Consider the following 20,272-nt stretch of genomic DNA (forward strand, 5'->3'; position numbering starts at 1 on the left):
AATAGTCTTGACGCACTTGTTGAAAAATAACTGTCCATAAGTATATGTGTTTACTTCTGGACCCTCAATTCATTTATCAATATGTCTATCCTTAAGTCAGTGCCACATTTTTTTAAAAATTATTATTTTTTTTATTCCTAAAAATTTTTTTAGAGAATTTATTGGGGTGACATTGGTTAATAAAATTATATAAGTCTAAAGTGTACAATTCTATAATACATCATCAGTATATTATATTGTGTTCACCACTCAAAGGCAAGACTACTTCCATCACCATTTATCCCCCCTTTACCCTCTTCTACATCCTCTGCACCCCCCCATCCCTCTGCTAATCACCATACTGTTGTCTGTGTCTGTTTTTCTTTTTTTAAAATTTTTTTATTTATTAATTTGTTTTTGTTACAGATGTTTCTCATTTTTCCCCCACTGACACCCTCCTCCCCTCCCCGCCCCGCTCCATCCCCAGCTTTGTTGTCCATGTTCATCGGTCATGCATACATGCATGTAAGTTCTGAGGTTTATCTCTCCCCCCACAAACCCCCCCTCCTCTGAGGCTTGTCAGTCTGTACCCCATCTCCATGTCTCTGGGTTAATTTTGTTCATCAGTTTGTTTAGTTCATTATATTCCACAAATAAGGGAGATCGTGTGATATTTGTCTTTTTCTGCTTGGCTTGTTTCACTTAGCAAAATACTCTCCAGGTCCTTCCATGCCATCTCAAAGGATAAGAGATCTTTTTTTTTTTTTAATCCTTACTCAAGGACATTTTTCCATATTTTGGTCAGATAGAGTGGGAGGGAGAGGGAGAGGGAGAGAGAGAGAGAGAAACATCGACATGAAAGGGACACATTGAGTGGTTGCCACCTGCATGACCCATCCAGGGCCAGGGACAAACTGCAACCAAGGTACATGCCCTTAGTGGGAAGCGAACCCAGGTCTTTCTGGACCGCAGGCCAATGCTCTAACCGCTGAGCCAAACAGGCCAGGGCGAGATCTTTCTTTCTTACAGCTGCACAGTATTCTATTGTGTACATGTACCATGGCTTTTTAATCCATTCATCTACTGATGGACACTTGGGCTGTTTCTAGATCTTAGCTATTGTAAATAGTGCTGCTATGAACATGGGGGTACAAATATTCTTTCTGAATGGTGTTTCAGGTTTCTTAGAGTATATTCCTAGAAGTGGGATTACTGGGTCAAATGGCAATTCAATTTTTAACTTTTTGAGGTAACACCATAGTGTTTTCCAGTGGCTGCACCAGTCTGCATTCCCAACAGCAATATACTAGAGTCCCCTTTTCTCCACATCCTCGCCAACAGTGTTTGATGATTTGTTGATGGCGGCCATTCTGACAGGTGTGAGGTGATACATCATAGTTGTTTTAATTTGCATCTCTCTGATTAGTGATGTTGAGCATTTCTTCATATGTCTCCTGGCCATTTGTATGTCCTTTTTGGAGAGGTGTCTATTTAGGTCCTCTGCCCATTTTTCAATTGGGTTCTTTGTCTTCCTTTTGTTGAGGTGTATGAGCACTCTATATAGTTTGGAAATTAACCCCTTATCTGATATATCATTGGCGATTATGGTCTCCCATATAGTGGGATCCCTTTTTGTTTTGATGGTTGTTTCTTTTGCTGTACAGAAGCTTTTTTAGTTTGATGTAGTCCCGTGTGTTCATTTTTTCCCCTTTGTTTCTGTTGCCTTAGGTGTTGTATCAGTAAAAATTCTGCTGCATATGATGTGTAAGATTTTGTTGCCTACATTTTCTTCTAGAATTTTTATGGATTCACAAGTTACATTTAAGTCTTTTATCCATTTTGAGTTTATTCTTGTGTATGGTGTAAGTTGGTGTTCTAGTTTCATTTGTGTGCAAGTATCTGTCCAATTTTCCCAACACCATTTATTAAAGAGGCTGTCTTTACTCCACTGTATGCTCTTGCCATCTTTGTCAAATATTAATTGAACATATTGTCTTGGGTCCATTTTTGGGTTCTCTGTTCTGTTCCAATGATCTATATGCCTGTTCTTGTGCCAGTACCAGGCTGTTTTGATTACAGTGGCTTTGTAGTATAACCTGAAATCTGGTAATGTGATCCCTCCTACTTTGTTCTTCTTTTTCAAGATTGCTATGGCTATTCAGGGTCTTTATTGGTTCCATATAAACTTTTGGGGAGTTTGTTCTAGTTCTGTGAAGTATGTCATTGGTATTCTAATGGGGATTGCAATGAATCTATAGATTGCTTTGGGCATTATGGACATTTTAATGATGTTAATTCTTTCAATCCGTAAACAACATATGTGCTTCCACTTTTTTATATCTTCCTCTATTTCTTTTTTCAATGACGTATAGTTTTCTGTAAAAAGGTCATTTACTTCTTTGGTTAAGTTTATTCACAGGTATCTTAATTTTTTTTGCTGCAATGGGAAATGAAACTGTCTTTTTAGTTTCTCTTTCTGTGATTTCATCATTGGTGTATAAGAATGCCATTGATTTCTTGACTTTAATTTTGTATCCTGCTACTTTGCCAAATTCATTTATTAAGTCTACTAGATTGTTGATGGAGTCTTTAGGGTTTTCTATGTACAATATCATGTCATCTGCAAATAATGACAGTTTCATTTCCTCCTTTCCAATTTGGATCCCCTTTATTTTTTCTTCATGTCTAATTGCTGTGGCTAAGACTTCCAGTACTATGTTAAATAAGAGTGGTGAAAGTGGGCATCCCTGTCTTGTTCCCATTCGTAAGGGGAATGCTTTTAGTTTTTGCCCACTGAGTATGTTGTTGGCTATAGGTTTTTCATATATGGCCTTTATTATGTTGAGATATGATCCCTCTATTTACACATTGCTGAGCATTTTTATTAAAAATTGGCGCTGGATTTTGTCGAATGCTTTTTCAGCATCTATTGATAAGATCATATGGTTTTTATCTTTCCTTTTGTTTATGTGGTGTATCACATTTATTGATTTGCAAATATTGTACCAGCCTTGCATGCCTGGGAGGAAACCTACTTGGTCATGATGAATAATTTTTTTGATGTATTGCTGGATTCGATTTGCTAATATTTTGTTAAGGATTTTGGCATCTGTGTTCATCAGGGATATTGGCCTGTCGTTTTCTTTCCTTGTAGTGTGTTTTTCCGGTTTTGAAATTAGGATTATGCTGGCCTCATAAAATGAGTTTGGAAGTGTTCCGTCATCTTGGATTTTTTGGAATAGTTTGAGGAGAATGAGTATTAGATCTGCTTTGAATGTGTGGTAAAACTCCCCTGTGAATTCCCCTCCATCTGGGCCTGGGCTATAGTTTGCTGGGAGTTTCTTGATTACATCTTCAATTTCCTTTGTTGTTGTTAGTCTGTTCAAGTTTTCTATCTCTTCCTGGTTCAGTTTTGGGAGGCTGCGTGTTTCTAGAAATCTGTCCATTTCTCCTAGATTGTCCAATTTGTTGGTGTATAATTGTTCATAGTATGTTTTGATGATCCTTTGTATTTCTGTGGTGTCAGTTGTTACTTCTCTTTTGTTTCTGATTTTGTTTATTCGGTTTCTCTCTTTTTGTTTCTTGGTGAGTCTGGCTAAAGGCCCATCAATCTTGTTCACCTTTTCAAAGAACCAGCTTTTTGTTTCATTGATCTTTTGAATTGTTTTTTTTAGTTTCTATGTCATTTATTTCTGCTCTTACCTTTACTATGACCTTTCTCCTACTAGCTCTGGGGTTTTCTTTTTGTTTACTTTCTGGTTTTTTAAGTTGTAGGATTAGAAAGTCAATTAGAGATTTTTCTTGTTTCTTGAGGTTGGCCTGTAGTGCTATGAACTTCCCTCCCAAGACTGCTTTCACTGTATCCCATAGATTTTGTGTTGTTGTGTGTTCATTTTCATTGGTTTCCAGGAAGTTTTTAATTTCTTCCTTGATCTCGTTAGTGGCCCATTCGTTGTTTAATTACATGCTATTTAGCCTCCAAGTGTTTGAATGTTTTCGTGTGTTTTTATTGTAATTGAGTTCTAGTTTCATGCCACTGTGATCTGAGAAGATGCTTGATATGATTTCAATTTTCTTGAATTTGTAGAGACTTGCTCTGTGTCCTAACATGTGGTCTATTTTTGAGAATGACCCATGTGCACTTGAGAAGAATGTATATTCTGCAGCTTTGGTATGAAATGTTCTGTAAATATCAATTAAGTCCAACTGATCTAGTTTGTCTTATAAGTGCCACATTTCTTGATTACTATTGCTTTATAGTAAATCTTGATGCACTTTTTCTTACTGTACATTTCTTTCACTGAGTATATTCTGGTAATCACTTAAGTTTTCATACACAATACATAAAATATTTTTTTTAACTTACATGTTTATTAACATATGAGTAAATAGTCTCTACAAAATAAAATAAATTTGTAGAGAAAGGGCTGTGCATTTAAAATTTTGACATTGACAATTTGCCTTTCAAAAAGGATATACCAATTTATACCCCCACCAATAATATATGAGAAAGTCTGTTTGCCCTACATCTTCTGCAATGCAATGTACTGTAAAATTTTTAAATCCTTACTCAATATTTTTCACACTTTTTGATCTTTTCTGTTGTGCTAAATCCCATTTAGCTAATATGTACATGCAAAAAAAAAAAAAGAGTTAATTACTAATAAAATATTTCTACCAGCAACTCCATGTGTTGTGGACTTTACCTTATATACTAGCATAAAGAGGAAAAAGAGATGTTCAAAGCAGTATTTGTAATATAGAAATTGCACACTAGATCCTGTTCAATAGGAAAAAGGTTACTTAATGGAGTCTACAGCCATATAAAAATACTTTATGTTAATTTTTAAAGGCAGGATGAAAAATCGTATGTACATTCTGTACACTGATTATAACTACTTTAAAACTACAGAGGCATATGGAAATGGGAATAAATGACTATGGGTAATTTTCTCCTCTAATTTCCAAACTTTCTGTAACATTTTAGAATTACGTTCATAATTAGGGAATATGTTCACAAATATAATAATGAACATTAAAAATATACTTACTGTGATGATGCCAATTAGTTGAGTATAAAAGAGTCCAGTTATTCCAACTAACATAGTAATGCCCATAAAGGCAGCTAGCCTCATTATGGCCAATTCATGTCTAACAATAAAGAGGTCCTATAAGAAAAAGAAGAAAGACTTAAAACTGATTCAAAAAGTTATTTATATAGTTGCAATAGTAATAAAAAATTGACCCACAACATTTCTCCTTATTATCTATTTTATTTATTTATTTATACTCACCCTAGCATATGTTTTTATTGACTTTAGAGAGAGAGGAAGGGAGAGAGAAACATCGATGTGAGAAAGAAATATCGATTGGTTGCCTGTCGTATACGCCCTGACCATGGATCGAACCTGCAATCTGGGCATGTACCTCAACCAGGAACTGAACTTGCAATCTTTTGGTTTACGGGATGATGTTCCAACCAACTGAGCCATAATGCTCCCCTTATTATCTTAAAAGAAATCCTCTCCCCCATTTTAAGTTTATTTCATGTAATCAATATATATTTTTAAATTTCAAAGCAGGAAGCTGAAAAACAGGATTTTATCATTCTATTGTGTCAAATAAACCTCAACTCAAAGGTTGCAAATTAGCCATGCTCGTTTACTATTGACAGCAAAAAATATGAAAAATACAAAATAGATGATATGGAATCACTGGATCCACAAAAGTAAACTTTGTTTTTGCACTGCTAAAACCCTTCACATTCAAGTGACCAAGATACCTAGTGATTATGTAACTTAGTCAAATGAGGGGGAAAAGTAAATGATAGGGTCATATGAACAGCTCTCTTAAAGCTCATTTTATTCATTCACCTATCCACTCACCTAACCACTGCTTCAAACACTAAGCTATATAATAGAAATGTAAAAATGATAAAATATGGTCCATGCCCTCAGGAAGTATGCAGTTTATTCAGAGAGAGAGAGCCCAACTTTGTAAAACACAATGTGATGTATACTGTAACAGGGATGCACACACAGAGGACTACAGAAACATAAAGAAATGCCTAGACGGGGAGGAGAAATGGAAAGCTGCGAAGGAAAGCTGATTTTCTGGTTCAAAGCATAAAAATAAGGGTCTTAAAAGATAACCAAAAACAACTCTGATAGAAAAACAAGGGGAAGCATTTCATGTACCCTCACTGTTACCAACCAGACAAGCCAGAGGAGAGAGAGAGAATGAAAGAACAAAGACTTCTCCCGGAAACCCATGATTGCTACACTTTGATATAACATGGCCATGTGGATAGAAGCAAGAAGTGAACAGGAAGGATCCCCAAAACATAACCAACCACACGCTTTTATATTATTGATTCAGGTTACAGCTTAAAGGTATCCTGGTAGCAATACCAAAAGCAGGGAGGTCATTGAACATAATCTACTTGCTTGAAACAAAAGAACTGATGTTTTCCTGTGTATCCCAGTGATCATCTACCACACTCAAGCAAAAATCTGATTCCACACCCAAGTTACTCAATTCATTAGCCTGGAAAAACTTTAAATTCACCAAGACACTTAAGGTGGATATAGCATTCAAATACAGGACAGTCATTTCAAAAGCTCAGTGAAAAGAGCCTACAAAACATATAAAGATAGTAAGATGGAGCTACAAGCAATAAAAAAATTACATAAAATAAGGTTCTGCTGTTTGAAAACACAGATGTGTTCCAATATAATTAAGCAATAATTTGAGCATAGCAAGCATTTTGTGTTTGCTTATGCGTGATTTTATCTGTGAGAAACCCTAGATGAACACGAAAAACTACAGAGAGCTAAACCAAGCCATATAAGAATACATAAAACACACACATACCCCCAAACATTTACCAGTTGCCTCAATTTATCATGAGCAACACTCATCTGTAACTGGTATCACAACTTACCCTCCAATTTCAGATGACCCTCCTTCCATCACTTCACAATGACTCACTCACACACTGTAACCCTTCAAATGCCCACTTCCCCAAGAAAACATCAGGTATCTTTTAAGGTCAAGTGTCACATTCATTATAATATTTATGTATTTCTTAACATTAAACATGTATAAAACTGCACTGCTATTTTTGTTATGTTCCTACCCCTTTGAGTGTCGCTGGCAAAGTGTTTGAGTGTTGTGCCTCCATTTTCCATAAGCCCCGTGGTTTTCACTGCATGATCTGCATAGTGGGCTGAATTTTAGGAATACACAAGTTGTGTTACAATAGAGGTGACTGTAAGAAAAGTACAATAAATGACCATATAAAATGCATCCTCTCCTCTCTCACTGAAAAGACTTAAAAATTTTGTTTTCGCCAACTAGAATTTATGAATATTAGGGATGAAGATGAGACTAAAATATCTACTTATAATATTAAATTTATTCACTTGGTTACACATTTATATTTAGGTTTTTGTAAAAAACCTTTAATTTAATTTGAATTTTTTTTATCACTCTCACATTTTCAAAAATAGTTGTATTCCAAGTTTACACATACATAACCATAGTTTGAGTCGGTTATCAAAGTTTTCCAGAGTATATCTTTACTTATGTCTTAGATTTCTTTAGATATAGGACTTTTTAAATCCAAAAATTGGCTTGGGAAATTTTATCCCAAATCACAAAAACCCACTTACCATTCAAGATCTTGACTACATAATCAGTGTTGTGGCTGAATTGTGTCTCCCCCAAATGCCCTCAGAATGTCATTATATTTGGAGATATGGCCTTTAAAGAGGTGACTAAGTTAAAATGAGGCCTTTATGGTGAGCACTAGTCCAATCCGACTGGTGTCCTTTTAAGAAGAGGGAATTCAGAAATAAACAGAGACACAGGGAATGTTCAAGCACAGAGGAAAGGCCACGTGAGGGCGCAGCGGCCAGATGGCCACCTACAAGCCCAGGACAGAGGCCGCCAGAGAAACCAAACCTGCTGACACCTTGACCTTGACCTTCTAACCTAGAGAACTATGAGAAAATGAATTTCTGTTGTTTAAGCCCCCCAGTCTCTGGACTTTTATTTGACAGCCCTAGCAAACTAATAACTGTATTTGTTTTCATTTCTTCTCATTTTTTGTTAAGAAATGTGCTTATATTCGGATCAATGCATAAAGCATAAGTTCAAGTTAGAGAAAAGTGACAAAACCCTTTCAAGAATGAGAACATTTGAAACTACATAGAGGCCTTCCTCTGTGCATTATTTCCCCATTAGGTTCTCTCTGTAATCCTAACCCTAAAGGTAAAGGTTACTGATTCATTCTTCATACATTTTGGGTACTATATTGCAGTTGTATATTGCAAACATCTTCTCCTCCTCTGAGTCTATCTTTTCACTGTCTTTATGGCATCTTTTGATAATCTCAAGTTTCTCATTTAAAAAATTTTTTTTTCTTTATTGACTTTTAGAGAGAGAGGAGGGGAGAGGGAGAGAGAGAAAGAAACATCAATGAGAGAGAACACAGATTGGTCGCCTCCTGCATGCCCTCTACTGGGGATCTGGCCCACAATCTGGGCATGGGTCCTGACCGGGAATTAAACTGGTGACCTCCTGGTGCATGGGTCAATGCTCAACCAGTGACCTCACTGGCTGAGCAAGTTTCTCTTTTTAATGCAGTCCAATTTATTAATCTTTTCCTTTAGTGCTTTGTATTTCCTGTTCAAGAAATCTTTCCCAACCCTGAGGTAATAATGAGATTCTCTTACATTATCTTCTAAAGCCTTTAAAAATTTTATAGTTTTGCCTTTCACATTTAGGTCATTAATCCACCTGAAACTAAATTGATGTTTATACTTTTGAGCAGTGAAATACAGGGGTCTGAATTTACTTTTTTGTTCCAGGATGGATTATTTAAAAAGATGTCCTTTCCTCATTGAACAAAGGTGAAGTATCCATACAGGCATGAGTCTGATGTGGGCTCTTTCTTCTGTTCTCTTGGTTTATTTGTTTATCTCTGTACAATGGCACATGTCTTCATTACTATGGCTTTGTAATAACTCTTCATATCTAGTAGGCCAAGTCATCCCATCTTTATCAAGAATGTCTTGATTATTCTAAATAACCTGTATTTCCATAAAGTTTTTTAAATTAAATTTTCAGGTTACAACACACACTCGGACATGCACACAAACAACACTATCTCCATTAAGTTTCACAACTTCCCCTAGAGCTTTTGTACTTTTCCTGTCAGAATTATTTCAGGAGCTTCCTATTTCTTGATTCTATTTTAAATGGTTTTGCATTGTCTAAAGGACTGTTTGTTAGAAATATAGAAATACATTTTAAATACTATTTTATAGTCACACTTCTTAAGTTTTCTTAAAAATCCAAGAACACTAAGGATAAATCATTCACACAATCGTAACATCTAAGAGTAATGAGAGTTGTATTTCTTTCAGAAGTTACACTGTTTTTTAAAAAAATTGCTCTTGCCTCATACTTCACTGACTAGAACTCTTAGCACTATGTTTAATAACAACAGTGATAGGGGCTTAGTGGCCATCAATGCCTTGTCCCCAGCTTGGAGGGAACGAAGTCAACATTTTACCATCAAACATGCTATAGTTGCTGTGTTTTGTTTTGTGTTTTTTTTCCCCACTTTTTATCTCCTCAAAGCAGTTTTCTAGATCTAGTTTACTAAAAATTAAATAACATGAATAGATGATGAATTTTATTTTTGTCTTCATACACTGATATATAGTCTTCATACATATGATCTATTTCCCTAATCTGTTAATGTGATAAAATATACTGACTGATTTTCTAATGTAAAAAGAACCTTTCATTCCTAAGATAAATTCAACTTCATTAGGCTGGTTATACATAACCAGATTCAATTTGCTAATATTTTGTTTATGAGTTGTTTATCTATATTCATAATCAGAGTAGTCTATAATTTTCTTTTCTTTTTTTTTTTATCCTCACCCGAGGATATTTTTCCATTTTTTGTACAGATAGAGTGGGAGGGAGAGTGAGGAAGGGAGAGAGAGAGAGAAACATCGACGTGAAGGGACACATCAAGTGGCTGCCACCCGCACGACCAACCAGGGCCGGGGACAAACTGCAACCGAAGTACATGCCCTTAGCGGGAACCGAACCCGGGTCTCTCCGGACCGCAGGCTGACGCTCTAACCGCTGAGCCAAACTGGCCAGGGCTATAATTTTCTTTTCTTATTATCCTTAATAGGTTATGCATCAAATATGTACTTACATATACAATGAGTTCGAGATAATTCCTCTTTTTTTTTTATATTATTTTAAAGAGGTTACATAAGACTGGAATTATTACTTACTATCACATTTGACAGCTAGAACTCGTTGGTAAATCTATAGAGATTAACATTCTTTGCATGAAACGTTTTAACAACTCACTCATTATCATAGGACTACTCATGTTTCCAATTTCTTCTTGAAGCAATTTTCTTTGTAAACCTATACAATGCTTATGATCAGGAAAGTCAGCAATGTAAAGATGTCAACCATCCAAACTGATGAACAGAATGCAATTGCAATAAAAACCCCCCACTAGTGGAGTATATACTCTACTGGTAGAAGTTTTTTATTTTTACTTTGTTATGATTTGAAGAAATTGCTAAGTAAGAATTTCATAGGAACAAAAAAACACAAAGAATAGCATATTAAAAGAAAAGGTCGGAGGGTTTGCTGTACTGTGTGCATTATCAATGGAGTAGTAACGCCCCCAGGAGGGGGAAGATTGGTTCTTAAAGAGAAAAAAACAAAATCTTAGCTATTACAATGGTTTGTGGACATATACAAATCAATCTTACCCTACAAAATATTATTCCCTTGTATTTAACTTCATAGAGGGAAGGGGAGAAAATGTTTAATAAGGCTCCTTAGTGGAACAAAACTTTTTTAAAAAAAAGTTATTCTCCTGAAGAACAAGATATTAATAAAAATAAAGTAATGATAGTATGTATAACCATAAGGATAAACAAATACACCAATGGACTAGAAAACAGATACACATACAGAAACAGATACACATACATATGGTTCTTGGTTTGTGGAAAAGATGGCATCACAGAGTGGAAAGAATTATCTTCACAATAAATCCATTGTATATCCATCTGTGAAAAAATTAAACCCTGACTCCAACCTCCTAAGAATATCGAAAACCACCTCCAGGTAGAAATATAAAAAATATAACACTTGGAAGATAATAGAGAATTATATTGGTAAAATGGGGATAGGACAACACTTCTGACATTGAACCCAAAAGCACTAACCAAAAAGGAAAATAATTATAAGTTGGAGTACATTAAAATCAAACTTATTTTCATAAAAAAATACCATTAAAAGAATAAAAGAAAAACATCCTACAGGTAATATGCACTTTTTCATTTTTCTTATAATGGAAATTGAATGAAGTGAATTTAGATTTAAAAACCACTATTCATACCTAACTAATGGCAATCACTGAGTGTTTAGAATTATACATTACACTTTGATTCTGATATAAATGCAGCTTTCTAAGACAGCAAATTTCACTGGCACCTGAACACCAGGTTCATGGGTGAGGGTAAAATATTTCAGAAAAAACATTTTGTCTGCCTTCCCATATTTTAGCAGTAAGAATTCTAGAAAAGTTAGAACAATTCAATAAGAAAACAAGGTGACATATTTCCTTGCTACACTGATCATTTAATACAGTGCTCCAGTTTGGCAAAAGATGAGTGAAATAATAAAATTGCTACCAAGGTTACACTATGTAAACTCAAAGGGAGACATTCTTACAGAGAAAAACTGCTAAATCTTTTATGCTAAATGCTATAATATTCATGAATAATTAACTACCTAAATAAATTTAATGAGGACATATATTCAGTGGATCTGGTATTGCAGGGGAAGGTCAACATTTATTATAACATTTCTGTGTTCCATTTGTCACTAAAAGGGCAGATATATATTGAAACAAATAATTGACAATTGTTTGAATAACAGGGCATTTAAACTGTATTTCCCCCTATAAAAATAAACTAATTATATGTCTGATTCTATTCTTTCCAAGCCAAAAAAAAAAAGGAAAAATTTTACCAAGGGACAATCTCCACTAGTACTTCAGGATACATGAAAATGGCAAATTAACTTTATACTAGCATTAAAAATAATTTTCATTTCACATTTATCTTAAATCCACACTATTCTTGGCTATTCTTACCTACTCTAGCCAAAAATCTAAAATGTTAAATACATATTGCAGCAATCACAGCCATTCTAAAGTGACCACAATAAATAAATGACCATATATAGATACCAAAACAAACAAACAAAAAAACCCTAAAGATTATTGGGCAAAGCGTAAAATATTTTTATAAATAGCAATAAATAACAGAAGCATTCAGGATACATTAAGATTGATTATATAAAATATTAAAATAAAGTATAAAGAGATTTACCTATATGCAACCAGGTCTTCTAGCTATTACTATTCTTTGTTAGCCAAAAGACTAGGCAAATATTTCTGTGACATGGTTATATCTGACATCAGTCCCTAGCAACACTATTAGATATGAGCTAACTAGAATAACAATAATGTATCTTCATAGCTGAAAAGCTGGCTGGATTGCTAAACATTATTTATTTTCCTCTTCTGAATATTGGCAGCATATCCTTGATTGAAATTCTCCCTTCCTTCCCTCCTCCTGTCACTCTCCCCATAGCATTAAATGCAGTTAGTATATTAGTTTTTGACCCTCACATAAAAATAGGGATAAAAGAATCATAAAAAATTATCTAAATCTATTTCACCTAATACGAATTGAAAGAATATAACTTTAGAACTAAAATGGTATGCCATAATCTCTACACTATTAGCCACAACTAAAAATAAAAAACTCTTCTCATGTAGAGAGACAGTATTGCCTACAATATGTGCTTGCCAGCAGATACATATTTTTAAAAATATTTTAACCTACTAAAATACCTTTATAAGATGCATTTTGAAGTCTTTATATTAGATAAACCACTAAAAATGTGTCACCTCAATAAAAAATGAAAACAGCAAAGTATGAATTTGGCAATCAGAAGCTTCAATGAGCTCTCTCTGAAGAGCAGATTTTGTGATGCTTGAGCATTTTTTAAATGTTTTCTTTAATGAACATTGCTACAATAATATTGCTAAAAATTTCCTCAGGGAAAAATGCAAAAAGTAGAATAGCAGCTTGGTACTATTGAAAAGAATATTGACTTAGAGAATAACAGAAATGGACCCAAATCACATCTCTGCCTAGTGAAAATTCTCTGATTCAACAAATTACTGGATCTCTTTGGATCTCAGTCACCTTATCTGTACAATGGGAACCTACTACTTATCCTCTCAGTAATATTTTAAATATGTTGACATTTTTTGATTCATCAAAGGCTTATAAATCCAGAATAACACAGAGTAAAAATTATTAAATATCTGACTAATGAAATACTCATGGACAAACACATTAATGAATTTTTAAAAAAGTGTACTTCTTTCACATTTAATTAAAAAGCTAAGTATCTAATATTGGTTTTGATAAACAACTAGCATATAATAAAATGAAATACATATTATAACTTAAAAATATGCCAAAGACTAGGCATATGCTTATAAACATTTAAAACTATGTGAAAAGTAATCAAATATGAACCTTGATCAAAGAAAATTCATTTAATATCCATCTTTTTTATTCATTGAAAATGCCAAATCACTCTCCAAATGGCAGATTTTTTTGGTAATCTTTAAAATGATTTTCCTCCTGCCCTGGCCGGTGTGGCTCAGTGGATAGAGTGTCAGCCTGCGCACTGACGGGTCCAGGGTTCAATTCTTGGTCAAGGGCACATGCCTGGGTTGCAGGCTTGGTACCTAGTCCGTCAGAGTGCAAGCGGCAGGCAGCCAATCAATGTATCTCTCTCACATTGATGTTTCTCTCTCCCTCCCTCCCTTCCCCTCTCTCTAAAAAAATTCTATGGAAAAATATCCTCAGGTGACGATTAAAAGAAAAAATAAAATTATTTTCCTCCCACTAACTAAATCAAGACATTAGTTTCAAGAAAGGTTTTAAGTAAAATTTAACATTATATTGGCATTACACGTGCAAATGATGGTCAAACTAATTTGACACTTATCACCTGAAAAACTTTTCCAATTATCTCAAAGCTTATACTCTTTATTGATTCTGGATTCTGTGATTCTAACAAAATATTTAATGTATCCCATTTATTTAGTAAGACACTGATTTGTTAAATTTTTTATGATACGAATGAATTTTTGTCTTATTAATGAGAATTCTGAGATTTTCTTAAGGTACTATTTACAAAGAAGATAGTAATACTAATTCTCCTTAGATTTGTAGGCCTCTTTTAGTAAAAGACAGAATGCAAATCAATATTTCCAGCTTAAAAAGAAATCCTTATTCGGAGCATTGATTCATGACGAATAAATTCCTTATCTCCTCTACCAATTACTACCTCCTTCCACCATTAAAGGATATATTAAAGTATCTCCTCAAAACTTCACATAGTAAAAACATATAAGTCCTTAAAAATTCACGATAGATAGATATTTGAAAAGTAAATATTAAGAAGAAATCTAAAAAAGCATTAAGTTACTCTAAAAAAAAACAGTGGGGTAGCTGCAGAGCAATGAAAACAATTCAGCATAGAAAGAACGCCCTGAAAAGAAAAGCTAGGAGGAGAGAGACCTGGAAGAAAATCAAGGGTCCCAAACCCTTCATTTCCCAGAGTCTGTGAACAGCCTGCTTTCTTTAAGCTTTCTCTTTCCCATGAGCCGAACCAGAATGCACCAGTTTTCTACTGAATACAGGTTAAGTGCCATTACCACAAAGGTTAAAGGGCAATTCATTTTTTCCCTTTTGTTTAATGAATAAACACTTTCACCTTAAAAACAAAACAAAACTAAAACTTGAGTTGTTAACACTTTCTTTTCCCACCTAGAGAAGAAGCAGGCAGGTTTAGAATTTAAAGTTGGGCTAGTAAAGATACTATACTGCCATCTATCTACCCAAAATGGTATAAAGAAAAATGCAGACAAGCTTTCGCTTACTCTGGCTGACAGAAGAATACAGGGTCAAAGTCTATGGCATACTTTAACTGTACTATTATCCCTGCAAGAAAGATGCACAATAGTTATTAATATATTCTCCAAAGAAAATTAGGGACATTGGGGGATCTTTATGTAATAACTCAAATAATAAAAATAGTAACAAAGAGAATAAATAAGATTTCTAACTCTATGGCAGCTTTACAAACAAAACAAAGAACTGGATATAATATTTTGGTTGTTTCATAGAAAAGTAACAGAGACACAGGCAAAGATTCAGAAAAAAAAAATGTATGGGGCAGGATTGTTTGAAGAATATTCCAGTATAAAAATGTATTTTTTAAAAACATCTTTATTGTTGAATGTATTACAGATGTCCCCCTATTTTCCTTAATGACCCCCCTCCTCCCCACTCCCCCCCTCCTGCCTTCCCCACATTATTGCCTTTGCCCATCGGTTATGCATATATGCATATAAGTTCTTTGGTTTATTTCTTCCCAACCCCCTCCCTCCTTCCCCCTGAGCTTCATCAGTCTAACAATCAATCTGTACTTTGTAATCCCTTAAAAACTTATTTTTTTAAATATTAATGGTGACTTTTGTACTGAAATTACTGACACTTTTCTCTACCTTTTTAGAAAATACACTAAATGTCATCATTGAAAGAACTGTTATATGCCCTAGCTGGTTTGGCTCAGTGGTTAAAGCATCAGCCTGTGGATCAAAGGGTCACAGGTTAGATTCCCAGTCAGGGGAAGTAAATGGGTTGCAGGTCCAATCCTCAGCCTTAGTGGAATCGTGCGGGAGGCAACCGATCATGTGTCTCTCTCACATCAATGTTTCCCTCTCTCTGCCTTCCACTCTATTTAAAAATCAATTGAAAAACATATCCTCAGGTGAGAATTAACAACAACAAAAAGAACTGCTATAGTAGGCACAATGTTCTATTATTTAGCCCTAGAAATATTTGCTATACTGTATTACAGAACAGATCTGATCTTAAAACCAGTTATTCCAATTACTGTCTCAAGTCTTTTATTGTTCTCTTGTCCAGCAACAACTTCCTTCATGTCCCCATCTGGTTAATCTCTACCTACACTATAAAGTCCATCACAAGTCTTACTCCCTACAGTACAACAGTTCTCAAACCTTACTCCTACAGGAGTACTGTTCTGCACCACTCCATAGGACACTGTTTACACAGACTTTTGACTGAGTGTTGCCTCCTGGAGTTGTCAAGTTAGGCAGCACTGATTAGAATCACTTGGGAAGAAATTTTTAAACAAAATGCTAGTGCCAATGACACCTGTGAGGGAAGAGATTGTATGAGACAAACCCTCCCAATAAGAACAGTACTAAAATCCAGATAAAATCAAATTAATTGATAAATAAACTGCTTTACTGAAGACACTAGAAAGTAGCCAAACTAACTAGGACTTAAAGGCCCAAGATCCCAGAGAAAGTAGAGATGCATGGAGGTGATTCATACATTCTGCACTGCTTTGTTGTTGTTTTTTTAAATTTATCTTTATTATTGAAAGTATTATGGATGTTCCTTCTTTGTTCCCCCACTGACAACCTCCTCCATGCTCCTCCCTCCCCGCCTTCTCTACGTTGTTGTCTGTGTTCATTGGTTATGCATATATGCATATCAGTTCTTTGGTTTATCTCTTCCCATCCCCCCCCATCCACCTTCCCTCGGAGGTTTGTCAGTCTGTCCCCTACTTCCATGACTCTGGATCTATTTTGTTCATTGGTTTATTTTATTCACTATATTCCACAAATAAGTGAGATCATGTGATATTTGTCTTTGTCTGACGGGCCTATTTCACTTAGCATAACACTCTCCAGATCCCCCAGGTCATCTCAAACAGTAAGAGATCTTTCTTTCTTATAGCTGCATGGTATTCCATTGTGTAAATGTACCACAGCTTTTTATCCACTCAACTACTGATGGACACTTGAGCTGTTTCCAGATCTTAGCTATTGTGAATAATGCTGCAATAAGGTACTTGGCAATTCATAAGCAGTACTTATGAAAGATTGAGTAAAAGTGGAGGCTCAGAGATCTGAGCACTATCACAGAGCGGGGAAAACAATAAGAAGGCACAGCCTGCAGTAAACACCTGTTTTCCAGCTGAGAATCCTGAAGCACTACATAAGAGAAAAGGCAAACTGAAACTAGTCTTTCACAGAGACAAAACCCAATAATCATAAATCTTTATAAAATTTCAATAAATACCATCATCAAAAGAACTGCTGTATTAAGACCAATGTTCTGTTATTTAGCCTTAGAAATATTTGTTATATGTACACCAGTGACTGAATTAAGATGAAGTTTCTCCTATTTCCTATCAAAAAAAGAAAAAGAAAACTAGAAAAAAAGAACCAAGTCAAAGTTAGGAGAAAGGAAAGGACCAAAGCAGAAATAAATAAAAGAGACTGAAACGATGAAAAAAAATAAAATAAAATCTGCTTTTAAAAAAAGATAGACAAACATTTAGCTATACTCACTAAGAAAAGAGAGAGAACTCAAATAAAATGAAAAGGAGACATTACAACTGATACCACACAAATACAAAGGATCAAAAAAGACTTCACCATGAAAAATTACCAACAAATTGGACAGAAGAACTAGATAAATTCCTAGAAACATACAAGCTCTTAAGACCAAATCATGAAGAAACAGTAAATTTAAACAGACTAATTACTAAGTACAGAGATTGAATCAATTATCTAAAACACCCCAACAAAGAAAATTACAGGATCAAATGGCTTCAGGGATTAAATTCTGCCAAACATTTAAAGAATTAACACCAATTCTTATCAAACTTCTCAAAAATTAAAGAGAAGGGAACACTTTCATAATCATATTATAAGGCTAGTATTAACTTAATACCAAACCTAGAGAACATTAGAAGAAAATTACAGCCAATATCCCTGGTGAACAGAGATGCAAAAATCTCCCACAAAATATCAGCAAACCAAATTCAACAATATATTAAAAGAATCATATACCATGATCAAGTGGGATTTAATTCCAAGGATGCAAAGATGCTTCAACATCTGCAAATCAATCAATGTGGTACACTATATTAACAAAACGGAAGATAAAAATCATATAATCATCTAAATGGTGCAAAAATAGCACTGGACAAAGTTCAACATCCATTTATGATAAAAACTCTCAACAAACTGGGTATATGGGGAACATATTCCAACATAATAAAGGCTATATGTGACAAGCTCACAGAAACCTCATACTTAATGGTGAAAAGCTAAAAGCTAGAACAAGGAAAAGACAAGGATGCCCACTTTCACCACTTTTATTCAACACAGTACTGAAAGTCAGAGCAATAGGCAAGAAAAATAAATAAAAGGTCTCCAGATTAGAAAGGAAAAAATAAAACTGTTTCTATTTGTAGATGACATATTGTACAGAGAAAACCTAAAGATTCCACCAAAAATCTGTTAGAACTAGTAAACAAATTCAGTAAAGTTATAGGAGACAGAATAAATACACAAATATCAGTTGCACTAATAACAACTATCAGACAGAAATAGTAAGAAAACAATCCTGTTTTTAATTGAAGCAAAGGGAATAAAATACGTAGGAATAAATTGACCAAAAAGGTGAAAGATCTGTACAATGAAACCTATAACACATGCATGAAAAAAACAGAAGACACCAATAAATGAAAAGCTATTCCATGGATTAGATTAAATATTCTTAATGTTCATACTATTACCAAAGTGATCTACAGATTCAATGCAATCCCTAAGAAAATTTCAACAGTGTGTTTCATAGAAATAAAACAAACAATTCTAAAATTTGTATGGAACTACAAAAGACCCCCAAATAACCAAAGCAATCTTCAGAAAGCTGAAGGCACCATATTTTCTGATTTCAAACTATATTATGAACCTATTACAAAGCTACAGCAATCAAAATAGTTTGACACTGGCATAAAGAAACAAACACACAGATCAATGGAACAGAATAGAAAGCCAAGAAATAAACCCAAGCATATATGGTCAATTAATTTTCAACAAAGGAGCCAAGATTAGTCAATGGGGAGAGGACAGTCTCTTCAGTAAATGGTGTTGGAAAAACTGGACATCCACATGCAAAAGAATAGACTGGATCCCAATCTCACACCATACACAAAATACAACTCAAAATGGATTAAAGACTAGACCATAAAATATAAAACCATAAAACTCAGGGAAGAAAACATACCAGGTAAGTTCCTTGACATTGGTCTTGACATAGACTTGAATTTGAAACCAAAAGCAAAGCAACAAACAAAAATACAGAAACCAGTGAGACTACATCAAACTAAAAAGCCTCTGCACAGCAAAGGAAATCGTCAGCAAAATGAAAAGACAACTTATGGGATGGGGGAAAAAACAAAACTTGCAAATCACTTATCTGACAATGGGTTAATATCCAAAATATATAAAGAATTCCTACAACTCAGTAGCAAAAAATAAAAATTTTTAAATGTGCAATGGAAGTATATATATAGTAGTCATTATCCCAAAGAAGTCATACAGATGGCTATCAGTTACATGAAAAGGTGCTCAACATCCCTAGTCATCAGGGAAATGCAAATCAAAGTCATGAGATATCACCTGTCACCTTGTTAAAACAGCTATCATTAAAAAAATAACAAGAGATAAATGTTGGTAAGAATGAGATGTAAAGAAAAGGAAACACTTGTAAACTATGGTGGGAGAGTAAACTGGTGTAGCTACTATGGAAGACAGTATTGAGGCTCCTAAAAATATTACAAATAGAACCACCACATAATCCAGCAATTCCATTTCCAGGTATATATCCAAAAAAATGAAAACGTGATATCTACACTTCCATGTTCACTGTAGCATTAATCAAAATATGAAAGCAACCTAGGCGTCCATCAACAGATGACTACATAAGGAAAATGTGGTATGTATACATAATGGAGTATTATTATTCAGCCATAGGAACATTTGCAACACCGATGCACCTGATGACAATATATAGACTAAGTGAAATCTGCCAGACAAAGACAAATACTGCATGGCATCACTTATATGTGGAATTTAAAAATTTTTTTTAAAAGTTCAAATTCATAGGAACAGAAAGTAAAGTGGTTTCTAGGGGCTGGGGTTGCAGGAAATAGGGAGAGATTGTTCAAAGGGTAGTATAAACTTTAGCTA

The 20,272-nt window shown here is 34.5% G+C and overlaps 1 protein-coding gene across 1 annotated transcript in view; it reads right to left on the reverse strand.

Moving 5' to 3' along the window:
* The window catches only part of ZDHHC21 (zinc finger DHHC-type palmitoyltransferase 21), a 95,514-nt gene that overhangs the window by 12,364 nt on the left and 62,878 nt on the right, over window positions 1-20,272 (reverse strand). The window contains exon 7 of the mRNA XM_036261375.1: window positions 5,031-5,147. Coding sequence (XP_036117268.1) covers window positions 5,031-5,147 — 117 coding nt within the window. The remainder of the gene's footprint in view (window positions 1-5,030; window positions 5,148-20,272) is intronic.

This window comes from Molossus molossus, unplaced genomic scaffold, assembly GCF_014108415.1.
Source record: "Molossus molossus isolate mMolMol1 unplaced genomic scaffold, mMolMol1.p scaffold_m16_p_14, whole genome shotgun sequence".
NCBI classification, from domain to species: Eukaryota; Metazoa; Chordata; class Mammalia; order Chiroptera; family Molossidae; genus Molossus; species Molossus molossus.